The 15,007-nt window shown below is 49.5% G+C and overlaps 1 protein-coding gene across 3 annotated transcripts in view; it reads left to right on the forward strand.

Annotated features, from left to right (window-relative positions):
• Window positions 1–15,007, forward strand: part of LOC106592156 (neuroligin-3) — a 558,014-nt gene that overhangs the window by 519,662 nt on the left and 23,345 nt on the right. For all 3 annotated transcript variants that reach the window (XM_045724151.1, XM_045724149.1, XM_045724150.1), the window contains 2 exons: window positions 5,010–5,275; window positions 5,483–6,006. In XM_045724151.1, coding sequence (XP_045580107.1) covers window positions 5,010–5,275; window positions 5,483–6,006 — 790 coding nt within the window. The remainder of the gene's footprint in view (window positions 1–5,009; window positions 5,276–5,482; window positions 6,007–15,007) is intronic.

Consider the following 15,007-nt stretch of genomic DNA (forward strand, 5'->3'; position numbering starts at 1 on the left):
AAGTGGTCCAGTGCACGCAATAGGTGTCCTACCCATCGGGTCCCGACAATTCTGGTGGGCACCAGTGGTGTGTGCCCATGAGGCTGGTAGCTGTTTACCAGGTTTGCCCTGTTCAGTGGACTGGTGTGGTAGAAGATGTAGAGCCCACTGAGGAGGTCTTCTACTTTCTGAAACATCACGTTGGACCGGATGGCATCAGAAAAGGTCAGTTCAAGGCGGTGTGCCATACAGTGGATGCCGATGATGTAGGCCCTGTTCCACTTCAGCCGGATGACCACACCATTCTTGGCTCCGGTCATCACAGCAGTTCCATCTGTTCCCAGAGCGACCAACTTGCTCCCCCACTCATCACACACTCCCTCCATGATGGAGTTGCTTATGTGTGCCATGTCTGCCTTCTCCATTGAGTTGATGCCAACAAACTTTGACTGGATCTTGCCCTTGTGACAGAATCTGACATAAACGAACTCCTCCTCTTTCACAGAACTGTCTGTGGAGCCATCTGACATGATGGAGAGAAATGTGGTGCTTTTCAAATTCTCTCTGGTTGTTTATCTCCACCTCTGCAATATGGTGCATAAACTCTTTGGCCTGCTTCTCATTTCTATATTTTCAGCCCACAGCGATTCCTTTTTAAAAAAAATCCAAACTGCAAAAACCAAACATCAAATTAATGAAATAATAATTAAATATTCAATCATGTTATCCAGTAAAGCTGGCAGTTGATTGTGATAAATTAGCCTTCTACCCTTTGTTTACTTAAGGATCAACACTATAAGGCTGGTAAAGTCAATTGTGTCACAATGCTTTAAAATGTAAACAGCATCAGGAGACGAACATTAAAATAGAATGTTACAGAGGAAAGCATAGAGAGCCATGTCAGCATCAGTACGCCTATCATTTTATGGTATTTATACACTATTTGGAGGTGAACTAAAGCTTATCAAGAGCTGAGAAATAACCTACAATACTGGACCACGTCTGTTAAATAGACCTGTAAAAACTAGCTACAAAAGTACTAGTCTAGCTACAAGAATAACAACATTTTCACTTACTCACACATCCACTCCAGGTCAGGAAGTGGTCTCGCCTTCTTTCCAATGGCATGGGGCGGCAGGTAGTCTAGTGGTTAGAGCGTTGGGCCAATAACCGAAAGAGTTGCTAGATCGAGTCCCTGAGCTGACACGGTAAAATATCTGTCGTTCTGCCTCTGAACAAGGCACTGTTCCTAGGCCGTCATTGTAAATAAGAATTTGTTCTTAACTGACTTGCCTGGATAAATAAAAAAATGTACAGTCCTAAACATTATCTTCATGCTGGTCTACTCTGACATTACCATTAGTGGTGTCAAGAGGAGAGGCTCTGATTGAGCCTGGGACACAGACAGGCAGGCAATGTGACACTTGCTGTGTTCACGGTCACAAATGTTCTCCAGCTTTGTCGTTTTATTTCCGATGACAAATGAGTTGTTTCTGCTTTTATCTTTAGCGTACTGGCGACAAACAGAACAACTAATCTCCACAGCCTCAGCATCATACTGTAGCCAGCCTCTTGAAACTCCTTTATCTACACACCTCCATTTCTCACAAAATATATATATATTTTTTATGTGTTTCGTCCTCCTTTCGCGTCGGTGGGTTTTCGTTTCAAATGTTGGTTTACTCCAGGTAAATGTCGCCACATAACAGCTATTTAATGAACGGTAGCTAGCAGCAGACCCGTGGCAAGTGAGCGATGTCGAGTAGCTGATATCCTGTACGATAAACAGTGCCGCGAAACTAGGAGCACTAGAGACGGTCTGTGGCTGGAAAACATGAGTCATTTCCTCCGAGCCATCATGACAGATATTTTATTACATGACTATTTTGGTACAAACATTTACCCGCCAGTGTGGCGGATAGCCTTCTGAGATTTACTCGCTAAACGGAAAATCTACCCACATTTGGAGCTTGGCGGGTGTTAATTTCGGACCTTGACCACACACCATACACCACACACACACGCACACACACATACACCACGCAACATACACCAAACACACAAATACACCATACACCACACATCATACACACTGCACATACACACACACACAGACAGATAATTCATAGCAGTGCACCCACAGCTTACTGTAGTAGTTAGGGGTGAGTAATGATATTTAAAACTCAGGTGAGGCATAATCACTGGCTGTAGGGTGTGTGTGTGTGTGTGTGTGTGTGTGTGTGTGTGTGTGTGTGTGTGTGTGTGTGTGTGTGTGTGTGTGTGTGTGTGTGTGTGTGTGTGTGTGAGTGCATATGTTCTAAGATGTGGAGAATCAGTGCAGGTTCTGTTCAAGTGTTCAGCAGTCTGATGGCTTGTAGATAGAAACTGTCTCTGAGCCTGTTGGTATCAGACCTCTGCTCCAATACTGTCTGCTCAACGGTCAGGGAGTGAACAGCTCGTGGATGGGGTGTGTGGGGTCCTGGAGGATGCTGCGGGACTTCCTCAGGATCATTTCAAGTAGATGTCCTGGATGGGTACGCACACGGTCCCAGTGATATACTGGGCCGTCTTCAACACCCGCTGGAAGGTGTGTGTGTGTCCGTGTGTGTGTGTGGGTTCGTGCGTTCGTGCATGCGTCTGGGTGCGTGCGTCTGTGTCTGTGTGTGTGTGTCGTGTGTGTGTGTCTGTGTGTGTGTAATTCTGTCGGTGAGTTAAGGAGGTGTGTTTACAGAGGTAGTATGTGAAAGTAGATGATTGTCATTATTACTGACTTCTAATGTTGGTAGTGGTGTGGAAAGATTCAGCAAAAGTGAAAGGTCAGGAAAAAGAGGAGAACTATAGATTAAAGTGGGGAGGTTGACTTCTGTAACCTACACACTTCTGTAACCTACACACTTCTGTAACCTACACACTTCTGTAACCTACACACCTCTGTAACCTACACACTTCTGTAACCTACACACCTCTGTAACCTACACACTTCTGTAACCTACACACTTCTGTAACCTACACACTTCTGTAACCTACACACTTCTGTAACCTACAGATATGTTGTATTTGTATTTATTATGGATCCCCATTAGTTCCTGCCAAGGCAGCAGCTACTCTTCCTGGGGTTTATTATGGATCCTCATTAGTTCCTGCCAAGGTGGCAGCTACTCTTCCTGGGGTTTATTATGGATCCCCATTAGTTCCTGCCAAGGCAGCAGCTACTCTTCCTGGGGTTTATTATGGATCCCCATTAGTTCCTGTCAAGGCAGCAGCTACTCTTCCTGGGGTTTATTATGGATCCCCATTAGTTCCTGTCAAGGCAGCAGCTACTCTTCCTGGGGTTTATTATGGATCCACATTAGTTCCTGTCAAGGCAGCAGCTACTCTTCCTGGTGTCCAGCGGAATTAAGGCAGTTATACAATTTTTAAAACACTACAATACATTCACAACAGATTTCACAACACACTGTGTGCCCTCAGTCCCCTACTCCACCACTACCACATATCTACAACACAAAATCAATGAGTTTTGTGTGTGTATAGTGCAAATGTTATTGTGTGTGTATGCATGTGTCTGTGCCTCTGTTTGTGTTGCTTCACAGTCCCCGCCGTTCCAGAAGGTGTTTTTTGTATCTGTTTTTTAATCTAATTGTACTGCTTGCATCAGTTACTTGATGTGGAATAGAGTTCCATGTAGTCATTACTCCCTGTAATACTGTGCACCTCCCATAGCCTGTTCTGGACTTGGGGACTGTGAAGAGACCTCTTGTGGCAGGTCTTGTGGGGTATGCATGGGTGTCTGAGCTGTGCTCCAGTAGTTTAGACAGACAGCTTGGTGCATTCAACTTGTCAATACCTCTCATAAATACAAATAGTGATAAAGTCAATCTGTCCTCCACTTTCAGCCAGGAGAGACATGCATATTATTAATATTAGCTCTCTGTGTACATCCAAGGGCCAGCTATGCTGCCCTGTTCTGAGCCAATTGTAATTGTCCTGAGTCCCTCTTTGTGGCACCTGACCACACGACTGAACAGTAGTCCAGATGTGACAAAAGTAGGGCCTGTAGGTATTACTACCTCAGCGTGCAGCTACATGGTTAAATCATCGTTTAGGGATGTTTGGCAGCCACCCAGTGCTTGCTATGTGTGAGTCCCCTCCATGAGTCCCCTCCATGAGTCCCCTCCATGAGGTGTATTGATGTCCTGGCTAGCAGCTGCTTTTGAAAGACACACACGCATTCTGCGTCCCAAACAGTGCCCTATTTCATATATAGTGCCCTACTTTTGACCAGGGTCCACAGCTCTTTAAAAGGGGATAGGGTGCCATTTGACCAGGGTCCACAGCTCTTTAATAGGGGATAGGGTGCCATTTGACCAGGGTCCACAGCTCTTTAATAGGGGATAGGGTGCCATTTGACCAGGGTCCACAGCTCTTTATAGGGAATAGGGTGCCATTTGATCAGGGTCCACAGCTCTTTAATAGGGGATAGGGTGCCATTTAGGATGCCTCCACAGCCAGTAGAGGATCAGATTACTGGGGTTATGGAGATTAATGTTTCTGTACACACACACACACACACACACTCATTTCTGTCATCTCTGTCATCTCTGTCATCTCTGTCATGTCTGTCTGTCTGTCTGTCTGTCTGTCTGTCTGTCTGTCTGTCTGTCTGTCTGTCTGTCTGTCTGTCTGTCTGTCTGTCTGTCTGTCTGTCTGTCTGTCTGTCTGTCTGTCTGTCTGTCTGTCTGTCTGTCTGTCTGTCTGTCTCTGTCTGTCTGTCTGTCTGTAAGACACTAAGAACAGGCCGTCTGTCCTCTCGTTACTACACCCATTATACTGAGATGTTTTATGTATGGGGGTTAGGTGGAGGGGAAGGATTGTTAAGCTCATTAGCTGTCTATATGTTTCTGTATATATGCTGCTTTTTCAGTGTATTCTGTTTGGCTTGTCTCCAGTGCTCAATTCTTCTCCAGTTCCTTTCATAGCGCACAGAGAAAATAAACACTCTCCTCTCTCTCTCTATTGTCCTCCTCCAGGTCTGTTCCACCGTGCCATCATCCAGAGTGGCTCTGCCCTGTCCAGCTGGGCGGTCAACTACCAGCCTGTGAAGTACACCCGTCTGCTGTCTGAGAAGGTGGGCTGTAACGTTCTGGATACCCTGGACATGGTGGACTGTCTGAGGAAGAAGAGTGCCAGAGAGCTGGTACAGCAGGACATCCAGCCAGCACGGTACCATGTAGCCTTTGGACCGGTTATAGACGGAGACGTCATACCTGATGATCCAGAGATCCTCATGGAGCAGGTGGGAGACCGCTGGGATAGTTTGGTTGCTTTGTTTGTTTCTTATTTGACAGATCAAGAGAAAAAACATACACACACAAACATTCCCATAATGGTAATAAAGTAAAGTCAACTATATACATATGTAACAACTGTATTGAAATCTAGCTGAAAGTCAGTTGTCACACAAAATAATACATTTTCAACACATTTGGTTATTTCCACACAGGGAGAGTTCCTGAATTATGACATCATGCTGGGAGTCAACCAGGGGGAGGGGCTTCGCTTCGTGGACAACGTGGTCGACTCAGAGGACGGCATCTCGGGCAACGACTTTGACTTCTCAGTGTCGGACTTTGTTGACAGCCTCTACGGTTACCCAGAAGGCAAAGACACTCTGAGGGAGACCATCAAATTCATGTACACGGACTGGGCGGACCGCGAAAACCCCGAGACACGACGCAAGACGCTGGTCGCTCTGTTCACCGACCACCAGTGGGTGGAGCCGTCGGTGGTGACGGCGGACCTCCACGCCCGTTACGGCTCGCCAACGTACTTCTACGCCTTCTACCACCACTGCCAGAGTCTGATGAAGCCGGCCTGGTCGGACGCAGCCCACGGGGACGAGGTACCGTACGTGTTCGGGATCCCCATGATCGGACCCACAGACCTGTTCCCCTGTAACTTCTCCAAGAATGACATCATGCTCAGTGCTGTGGTGATGACCTACTGGACTAACTTCGCCAAGACCGGGTAAAGTTACCCTGCTTTAGTACTTTCTATAAGATGGTTATTTCAACCTTACTCTAGGAAGTCTGGACTAGTGCTGCTTTTCTCTTTTACCTGATAATTCATTACATCCACCTGGTGTCCCAGGTCTAAATCAGTGTCTGATTAGAGGGGAACAATGGAAAAAAGCAGTGGAACTGGTTTGAGATCAGATTAGAATTAGAGGTTTCTATATATTCAACAAGCTTCTGCCTCTGTTTAGTATTCTGCCTCACTGACTCTATCAGAGTCTTCAATATGACCACCATGTAGGAGGAGTCTCTGCCTCACTGACTCTATCAGAGTCTTCAATATGACCACCATGTAGGAGGAGTCTCTGCCTCACTGACTCTATCAGAGTCTTCAATATGACCACCATGTAGGAGGAGTCTCTGCCTCACTGACTCTATCAGAGTCTTCAATATGACCACCATGTAGGAGGAGTCTCTGCCTCACTGACTCTATCAGAGTCTTCAATATGACCACCATGTAGGAGGAGTCTCTGCCTCACTGACTCTATCAGAGTCTTCAATATGACCACCATGTAGGAGGAGTCTCTGCCTCACTGACTCTATCAGAGTCTTCAATATGACCACCATGTAGGAGGAGTCTCTGCCTCACTGACTCTATCAGAGTCTTCAATATGACCACCATGTAGGAGGAGTCTCTGCCTCACTGACTCTATCAGAGTCTTCAATATGACCACCATGTAGGAGGAGTCTCTGCCTCACTGACTCTATCAGAGTCTTCAATATGACCACCATGTAGGAGGAGTCTCTGCTTCAAAACAGAGTCCTGTGCATGTGCCTTTGAGTGTGAAAGCCTACCTCCCTGTCTGGGGTGTCTGGGGGTATCTGGGGTGTCTGGGGTGTTTGGGGTGTCTGGGGGTATCTGGGGTATCTGGGATGTCTGGGGTGTCTGAGGTGTTTGGGGTGTCTGGGGTGTTTGTGGTATCTGGGATGTCTGGGGTGACTGGGGTGTCTAGGGGTGTCTGGGGTGTTTGGAGTGTCTGGGGGTGTCTGGGGTGTCTGGGGTGTTTGGGGTGTCTGGGGTGTCTGGGGGTATCTGGGGTGTTTGGAGTGTCTGGGGGTGTCTGGGGTGTCTGGGGTGTCTGGGGTGTTTGGAGTGTCTGGGGGTGTCTGGGGTGTCTGGGGTGTCTGGGGTGTTTGGAGTGTCTGGGGGTATCTGGGGTATCTGGGATGTCTGGGGTGTCTGAGGTGTTTGGAGTGTCTGGGGGTGTCTGGGGTGTCTGGGGTGTCTGGGGTGTTTGGAGTGTCTGGGGGTGTCTGGGGTGTTTGGGGTGTCTGGGGTGTCTGGGGTGTCTGGGGGTATCTGGGGTATCTGGGGTGTCTGGGGTGTCTGGGTTTGGAAATACTGCTCTCGATATTATCAAAGCTCCATTATGCACTCACTCACTCACTCACACACTCACACACTCACACACACACACACTCACACACACACACACACACACACACACACACACACACACTCATTCACTCACACACACTCTCACACACGCTCACGCACACTCACACTCACACAAACACACACTCACGCACACATTTACACACAACACAAAGCAGCTCCATTTGGATGCCTCATACTGGGAATCAGTTGTAACAACTGAAATGTCATTTCACAATCCTCGTTACCAGATAAATATTGATCTGGTGGACAGTCTGTAATCATCCAATTTGCTTCCTGGTATTTAACCATCTATGTTCTCTGCTCTCTGTGAGTGTGGGTGGGTGCTTGTGTGCGTGCGTGCGTGCGGTCATGCATGCGCCTGAGTGTGTGCGTCTGTGTTTGTGTGTGTAAGGCATGGACCCACGGGGCATGGTGACCTGTCTCTGTGAGGAGAACAGGGTCTGACCCACGGGGCATGGTGACCTGTCTCTGTGAGGAGAACAGGGTCTGACCCACGGAGCATGGTGACCTGTCTCTGTGAGGAGAGCAGGGTCTGACCCACGGAGCATGGTGACCTGTCTCTGTGAGGAGAGCAGGGTCTGACCCACGGGGCATGGTGACCTGTCTCTGTGAGGAGAGCAGGGTCTGACCCGCGGGACATGGTGACCTGTCTCTGTGAGGAGAGCAGGGTCTGACCCACGGGGCATGGTGACCTGTCTCTGTGAGGAGAGCAGGGTCTGACCCACGGAGCATGGTGACCTGTCTCTGTGAGGAGAGCAGGGTCTGACCCACGGGGCATGGTGACCTGTCTCTGTGAGGAGAGCAGGGTCTGACCCGCGGGGCATGGTGACCTGTCTCTGTGAGGAGAGCAGGGTCTGACCCGCGGGGCATGGCGACCTGTCTCTGTGAGGAGAGCAGGGTCTGACCCGCGGGACATGGTGACCTGTCTCTGTGAGGAGAGCAGGGTCTGACCCGCGGGGCATGGTGACCTGTCTCTGTGAGGAGAGCAGGGTCTGACCCGCGGGACATGGTGACCTGTCTCTGTGAGGAGAGCAGGGTCTGACCCGCGGGACATGGTGACCTGTCTCTGTGAGGAGAGCAGGGTCTGACCCGCGGGACATGGTGACCTGTCTCTGTGAGGAGAGCAGGGTCTGACCCGCGGGACATGGTGACCTGTCTCTGTGAGGAGAGCAGGGTCTGACCCGCGGGACATGGTGACCTGTCTCTGTGAGGAGAGCAGGGTCTGACCCGCGGGGCATGGTGACCTGTCTCTGTGAGGAGAGCAGGGTCTGAACTGACTAACAGCTGTAGGACACTCCAGATGGGCATCTGCTGCTTCTCAAAGATCCAGAAAGGTCTCTGAGTCCCTTACCCTCTGACTACACAGCTGTCCCTTACTCTCTGACTACACAGCTGTCACTTACTCTCTGACTACACAGCTGTCACTTACACTCTGACTACACAGCTGTCACTTACACTCTGACTACACAGCTGTCACTTACCCTCTGACTACACAGCTGTCACTTACCCTCTGACTACACAGCTGTCACTTACACTCTGACTACACAGCTGTCACTTACTCTCTGACTACACAGCTGTCACTTACCCTCTGACTACACAGCTGTCACTTACCCTCTGACTACACAGCTGTCACTTACTCTCTGACTACACAGCTGTCACTTACCCTCTGACTACACAGCTGTCACTTACCCTCTGACTACACAGCTGTCACTTACCCTCTGACTACACAGCTGTCACTTACTCTCTGACTACACAGCTGTCACTGACCCTCTGACTACACAGCTGTCACTGACCCTCTGACTACACAGCTGTCACTTACCCTCTGACTACACAGCTGTTACTGAATCTCTGACTACACAGCTGTCACTTACCCTCTGACTACACAGCTGTCACTTACCCTCTGACTACACAGCTGTCACTTACCCTCTGACTACACAGCTGTCACTTACCCTCTGACTACACAGCTGTCACTTACCCTCTGACTACACAGCTGTCAGTTACCCTCTGACTACACAGCTGTCACTTACCCTCTGACTACACAGCTGTCACTTACCCTCTGACTACACAGCTGTCAGTTACTCTCTGACTACACAGCTGTCACTTACCCTCTGACTACACAGCTGTCACTTACAATCTGACTACACAGCTGTCACTTACCCTCTGACTACACAGCTGTCACTTACCCTCTGACTACACAGCTGTCACTTACGCTCTGACCACACAGCTGTCACTGACTCTCTGACTACACAGCTGTCACTTACTCTCTGACTACACAGCTGTCACTTACCCTCTGACTACACAGCTGTCACTTACTCTCTGACTACACAGCTGTCACTTACCCTCTGACTACACAGCTGTCACTTACTCTCTGACTACACAGCTGTCACTGACCCTCTGACGACACAGCTGTCACTGACCCTCTGACGACACAGCTGTCACTGACCCTCTGACCACACAGCTGTCACTGACCCTCTGACGACACAGCTGTCACTTACCCTCTGACGATACAGCGGTCACTGACCCTCTGACGACACAGCTGTCACTTACCCTCTGACTACACAGCTGTCACTTACACTCTGACTACACAGCTGTCACTTACCCTCTGACTACACAGCTGTCACTTACCCTCTGACGACACAGCTGTCACTGACCCTCTGACGACACAGCTGTCACTGACCCTCTGACGACACAGCTGTCACTGACCCTCTGACGACACAGCTGTCACTTACCCTCTGACTACACAGCTGTCACTGACCCTCTGACGACACAGCTGTCACTGACCCTCTGACGACACAGCTGTCACTTACCCTCTGACTACACAGCTGTCACTTACCCTCTGACTACACAGCTGTCACTTACCCTCTGACTACACAGCTGTCACTGACCCTCTGACGACACAGCTGTTACTTACCATCTGACTACACAGCTGTCACTTACCCTCTGACTACACAGCTGTCACTTACCCTCTGACGACACAGCTGTCACTGACCCTCTGATGACACAGCTGTCACTTACCCTCTGACTACACTTCTGTCACTTACCCTCTGACGACACAGCTGTCACTTACCCTCTGACGACACAGCTGTCACTGACCCTCTGACGACACAGCTGTCACTGACCCTCTGACGACACAGCTGTCACTTACCCTCTGACTACACAGCTGTCACTTACACTCTGACTACACAGCTGTCACTTACCCTCTGACTACACAGCTGTCACTTACCCTCTGACTACACAGCTGTCACTGACCCTCTGACGACACAGCTGTCACTTACCCTCTGACTACACAGCTGTCACTGACCCTCTGACGACACAGCTGTCACTTACCCTCTGACTACACAGCTGTCACTGACCCTCTGACGACACAGCTGTCACTTACCCTCTGACTACACAGCTGTCACTTACCCTCTGACTACACAGCTGTCACTGACCCTCTGACGACACAGCTGTCACTTACCCTCTGACTACACAGCTGTCACTGACCCTCTGACTACACAGCTGTCACTTACCCTCTGACTACACAGCTGTCACTGACCCTCTGACGACACAGCTGTCACTTACCCTCTGACGACACAGCTGTCACTTACCCTCTGACTACACAGCTGTCACTTACCCTCTGACTACACAGCTGTCACTGACCCTCTGACTACACAGCTGTCACTGACCCTCTGACGACACAGCTGTCACTGACTCTCTGACTACACAGCTGTCACTTACCCTCTGACTACACAGCTGTCACTGACCCTCTGACTACACAGCTGTCACTGACCCTCTGACGACACAGCTGTCACTGACTCTCTGACTACACAGCTGTCACTTACCCTCTGACTACACAGCTGTCACTTACCCTCTGACTACACAGCTGTCACTGACCCTCTGATGACACAGCTGTCACTTACCCTCTGACTACACAGCTTTCACTGACCCTCTGACTACACAGCTGTTACTGACCCTCTGACGACACAGCTGTCACTTACCCTCTGACTACACAGCTGTCACTGACCCTCTGACGACACAGCTGTCACTTACCCTCTGACTACACAGCTGTCACTTACCCTCTGACTACACAGCTGTCACTTACCCTCTGACTACACAGCTGTCACTGACCCTCTGATGACACAGCTGTCACTTACCCTCTGACTACACAGCTGTCACTTACCCTCTGACTACACAGCTGTCACTTACCCTCTGACTACACAGCTGTCACTGATCCTCTGACTACACAGCTGTCACTTACCCTCTGACTACACAGCTGTCACTTACCCTCTGACTACACAGCTGTCACTTACCCTCTGACTACACAGCTGTCACTGACCCTCTGACGACACAGCTGTCACTTATCCTCTGACTACACAGCTGTCACTGACCCTCTGACTACACAGCTGTCACTGACCCTCTGACTACACAGCTGTCACTGACCCTCTGACGACACAGCTGTCACTGACCCTCTGACTACACAGCTGTCACTTACACTCTGACTACACAGCTGTCACTTACCCTCTGACTACACAGCTGTCACTTACCCTCTGACTACACAGCTGTCACTGACCCTCTGACGACACAGCTGTCACTTACCCTCTGACGACACAGCTGTCACTTACCCTCTGACGACACAGCTGTCACTTACCCTCTGACTACACAGCTGTCACTTACACTCTGACTACACAGCTGTCACTGACCCTCTGATGAACTGCTGTCACTTACCCTCTGACTACACAGCTTTCACTGACCCTCTGACTACACAGCTGTCACTGACCCTCTGACGACACAGCTGTCACTTACCCTCTGACTACACAGCTGTCACTGACCCTCTGACGACACAGCTGTCACTTACCCTCTGACTACACAGCTGTCACTTACCCTCTGACTACACAGCTGTCACTTACCCTCTGACGACACAGCTGTCACTGACCCTCTGATGACACAGCTGTCACTTACCCTCTGACTACACTGCTGTCACTTACCCTCTGACTACACAGCTGTCACTTACCCTCTGACTACACAGCTGTCACTGACCCTCTGACTACACAGCTGTCACTGACCCTCTGACTACACAGCTGTCACTTACCCTCTGACTACACAGCTGTCACTGACCCTCTGACTACACAGCTGTCACTGACCCTCTGACGACACAGCTGTCACTTACCCTCTGACTACACAGCTGTCACTGACCCTCTGACTACACAGCTGTCACTTACCCTCTGACTACACAGCTGTCACTGACCCTCTGACTACACAGCTGTCACTGACCCTCTGACTACACAGCTGTCACTGACGCTCTGACTACACAGCTGTCACTGACCCTCTGACTACACAGCTGTCACTGACCCTCTGACGACACAGCTGTTACTGACTCTCTGACTACACAGCTGTCACTTACCCTCTGACTACACAGCTGTCACTTACCCTCTGACGACACAGCTGTCACTGACCCTCTGATGACACAGCTGTCACTTACCCTCTGACTACACAGCTGTCACTGACCCTCTGACAACACAGCTGTCACTGACTCTCTGACTACACAGCTGTCACTTACCCTCTGACTACACAGCTGTCACTGACCCTCTGACTACACAGCTGTCACTGACCCTCTGACGACACAGCTGTCACTGACCCTTTGAATACACAGCTGTCACTGACCCTCTGACTACACAGCTGTCACTGACCCTCTGACTACACAGCTGTCACTGACCCTCTGACGACACAGCTGTCACTGACTCTCTGACTACACAGCTGTCACTTACCCTCTGACTACACAGCTGTCACTTACCCTCTGACTACACAGCTGTCACTGACCCTCTGACGACACAGCTGTCACTTACCCTCTGACTACACAGCTTTCACTGACCCTCTGACTACACAGCTGTCACTGACCCTCTGACGACACAGCTGTCACTTACCCTCTGACTACACAGCTGTCACTGACCCTCTGACGACACAGCTGTCACTTACCCTCTGACTACACAGCTGTCACTTACCCTCTGACTACACAGCTGTCACTTACCCTCTGACTACACAGCTGTCACTGACCCTCTGATGACACAGCTGTCACTTACCCTCTGACTACACAGCTGTCACTTACCCTCTGACTACACAGCTGTCACTGACCCTCTGACTACACAGCTGTCACTTACCCTCTGACTACACAGCTGTCACTTACCCTCTGACGACACAGCTGTCACTTACTCTCTGACTACACAGCTGTCACTTACCCTCTGACTACACAGCTGTCACTGACCCTCTGACTACACAGCTGTCACTTACCCTCTGACTACACAGCTGTCACTTACACTCTGACTTCACAGCTGTCACTTACCCTCTGACTACACAGCTGTCACTGACCCTCTGACTACACAGCTGTCACTGACCCTCTGACGACACAGCTGTTACTGACTCTCTGACTACACAGCTGTCACTTACCCTCTGACTACACAGCTGTCACTGACCCTCTGACTACACAGCTGTTACTGACTCTGTGACTACACAGCTGTCACTTACCCTCTGACTACACAGCTGTCACTTACCCTCTGACTACACAGCTGTCACTGACCCTCTGACTACACAGCTGTCACTTACCCTCTGACTACACAGCTGTCACTGACCCTCTGACTACACAGCTGTCACTGACCCTCTGACTACACAGCTGTCACTGACCCTCTGACTACACAGCTGTCACTGACCCTCTGACTACACAGCTGTCACTTACCCTCTGACTACACAGCTGTCACTGCTGTTTCTCACCACATACAAAGCTTTACATACACTGTTCCTAGAATTTGAAATATTTGGAGATATTTGGATTGATGGATTTTATGACCGTAACTATCAGTCCCTTTGTAAATGGTGGGAGTGATGCTCCTGATGAGGTCTTTGAGATATGGTCTTTATTCTCCTGTAAACATCATATGAAGTGTCCCTTAAGACTGATGTCAAATCAGTCTTTTCCTTTTGACCATAATGGTTAAGGTTAATATCAGTGGAGTGTATTCTGATCCTAGATCTGTGCCTACGGGCTACTTCCACCCAGAGAGTCTATTAAGCAGGCATTATTCCAGACAGGAGTATTATGGGTAGTCCAGCGGTATTGTGGGTAGGCCAGTGGTATTGTGGGTAGGCCAGCGGTGGGCACTAAACTTGTAAAATGCCACAGGATTAGACGGTAGGGTAACCGAAATAGGATACTCAAAGGGTAATGTTACACAAACACACACACACGCACATGCGCACACACACACACACACACACACACACACACACACACACACACACACACACACACACACACACGTAAAGGACTGTACCATTGAAGACACATGGCCCGTGGGGGATGGGGAGAGCAGAGAAAAAGCCCCATAAAATATTCCCCTTAGATTGTAATCCATGGTGTAGACATCGTAACCACAGATTGTAATCCTTAGTGTAGACATCGTAACCACAGATTGTAATCCTTAGTGTAGACGTCGTAACCACAGATTGTAATCCTTAGTGTAGACGTCGTAACCACAGATTGTAATCCTTAGTGTAGACGTCGTAACCACAGATTGTAATCCTTAGT

Source organism: Salmo salar, chromosome ssa09, assembly GCF_905237065.1.
Source record: "Salmo salar chromosome ssa09, Ssal_v3.1, whole genome shotgun sequence".
NCBI classification, from domain to species: Eukaryota; Metazoa; Chordata; class Actinopteri; order Salmoniformes; family Salmonidae; genus Salmo; species Salmo salar.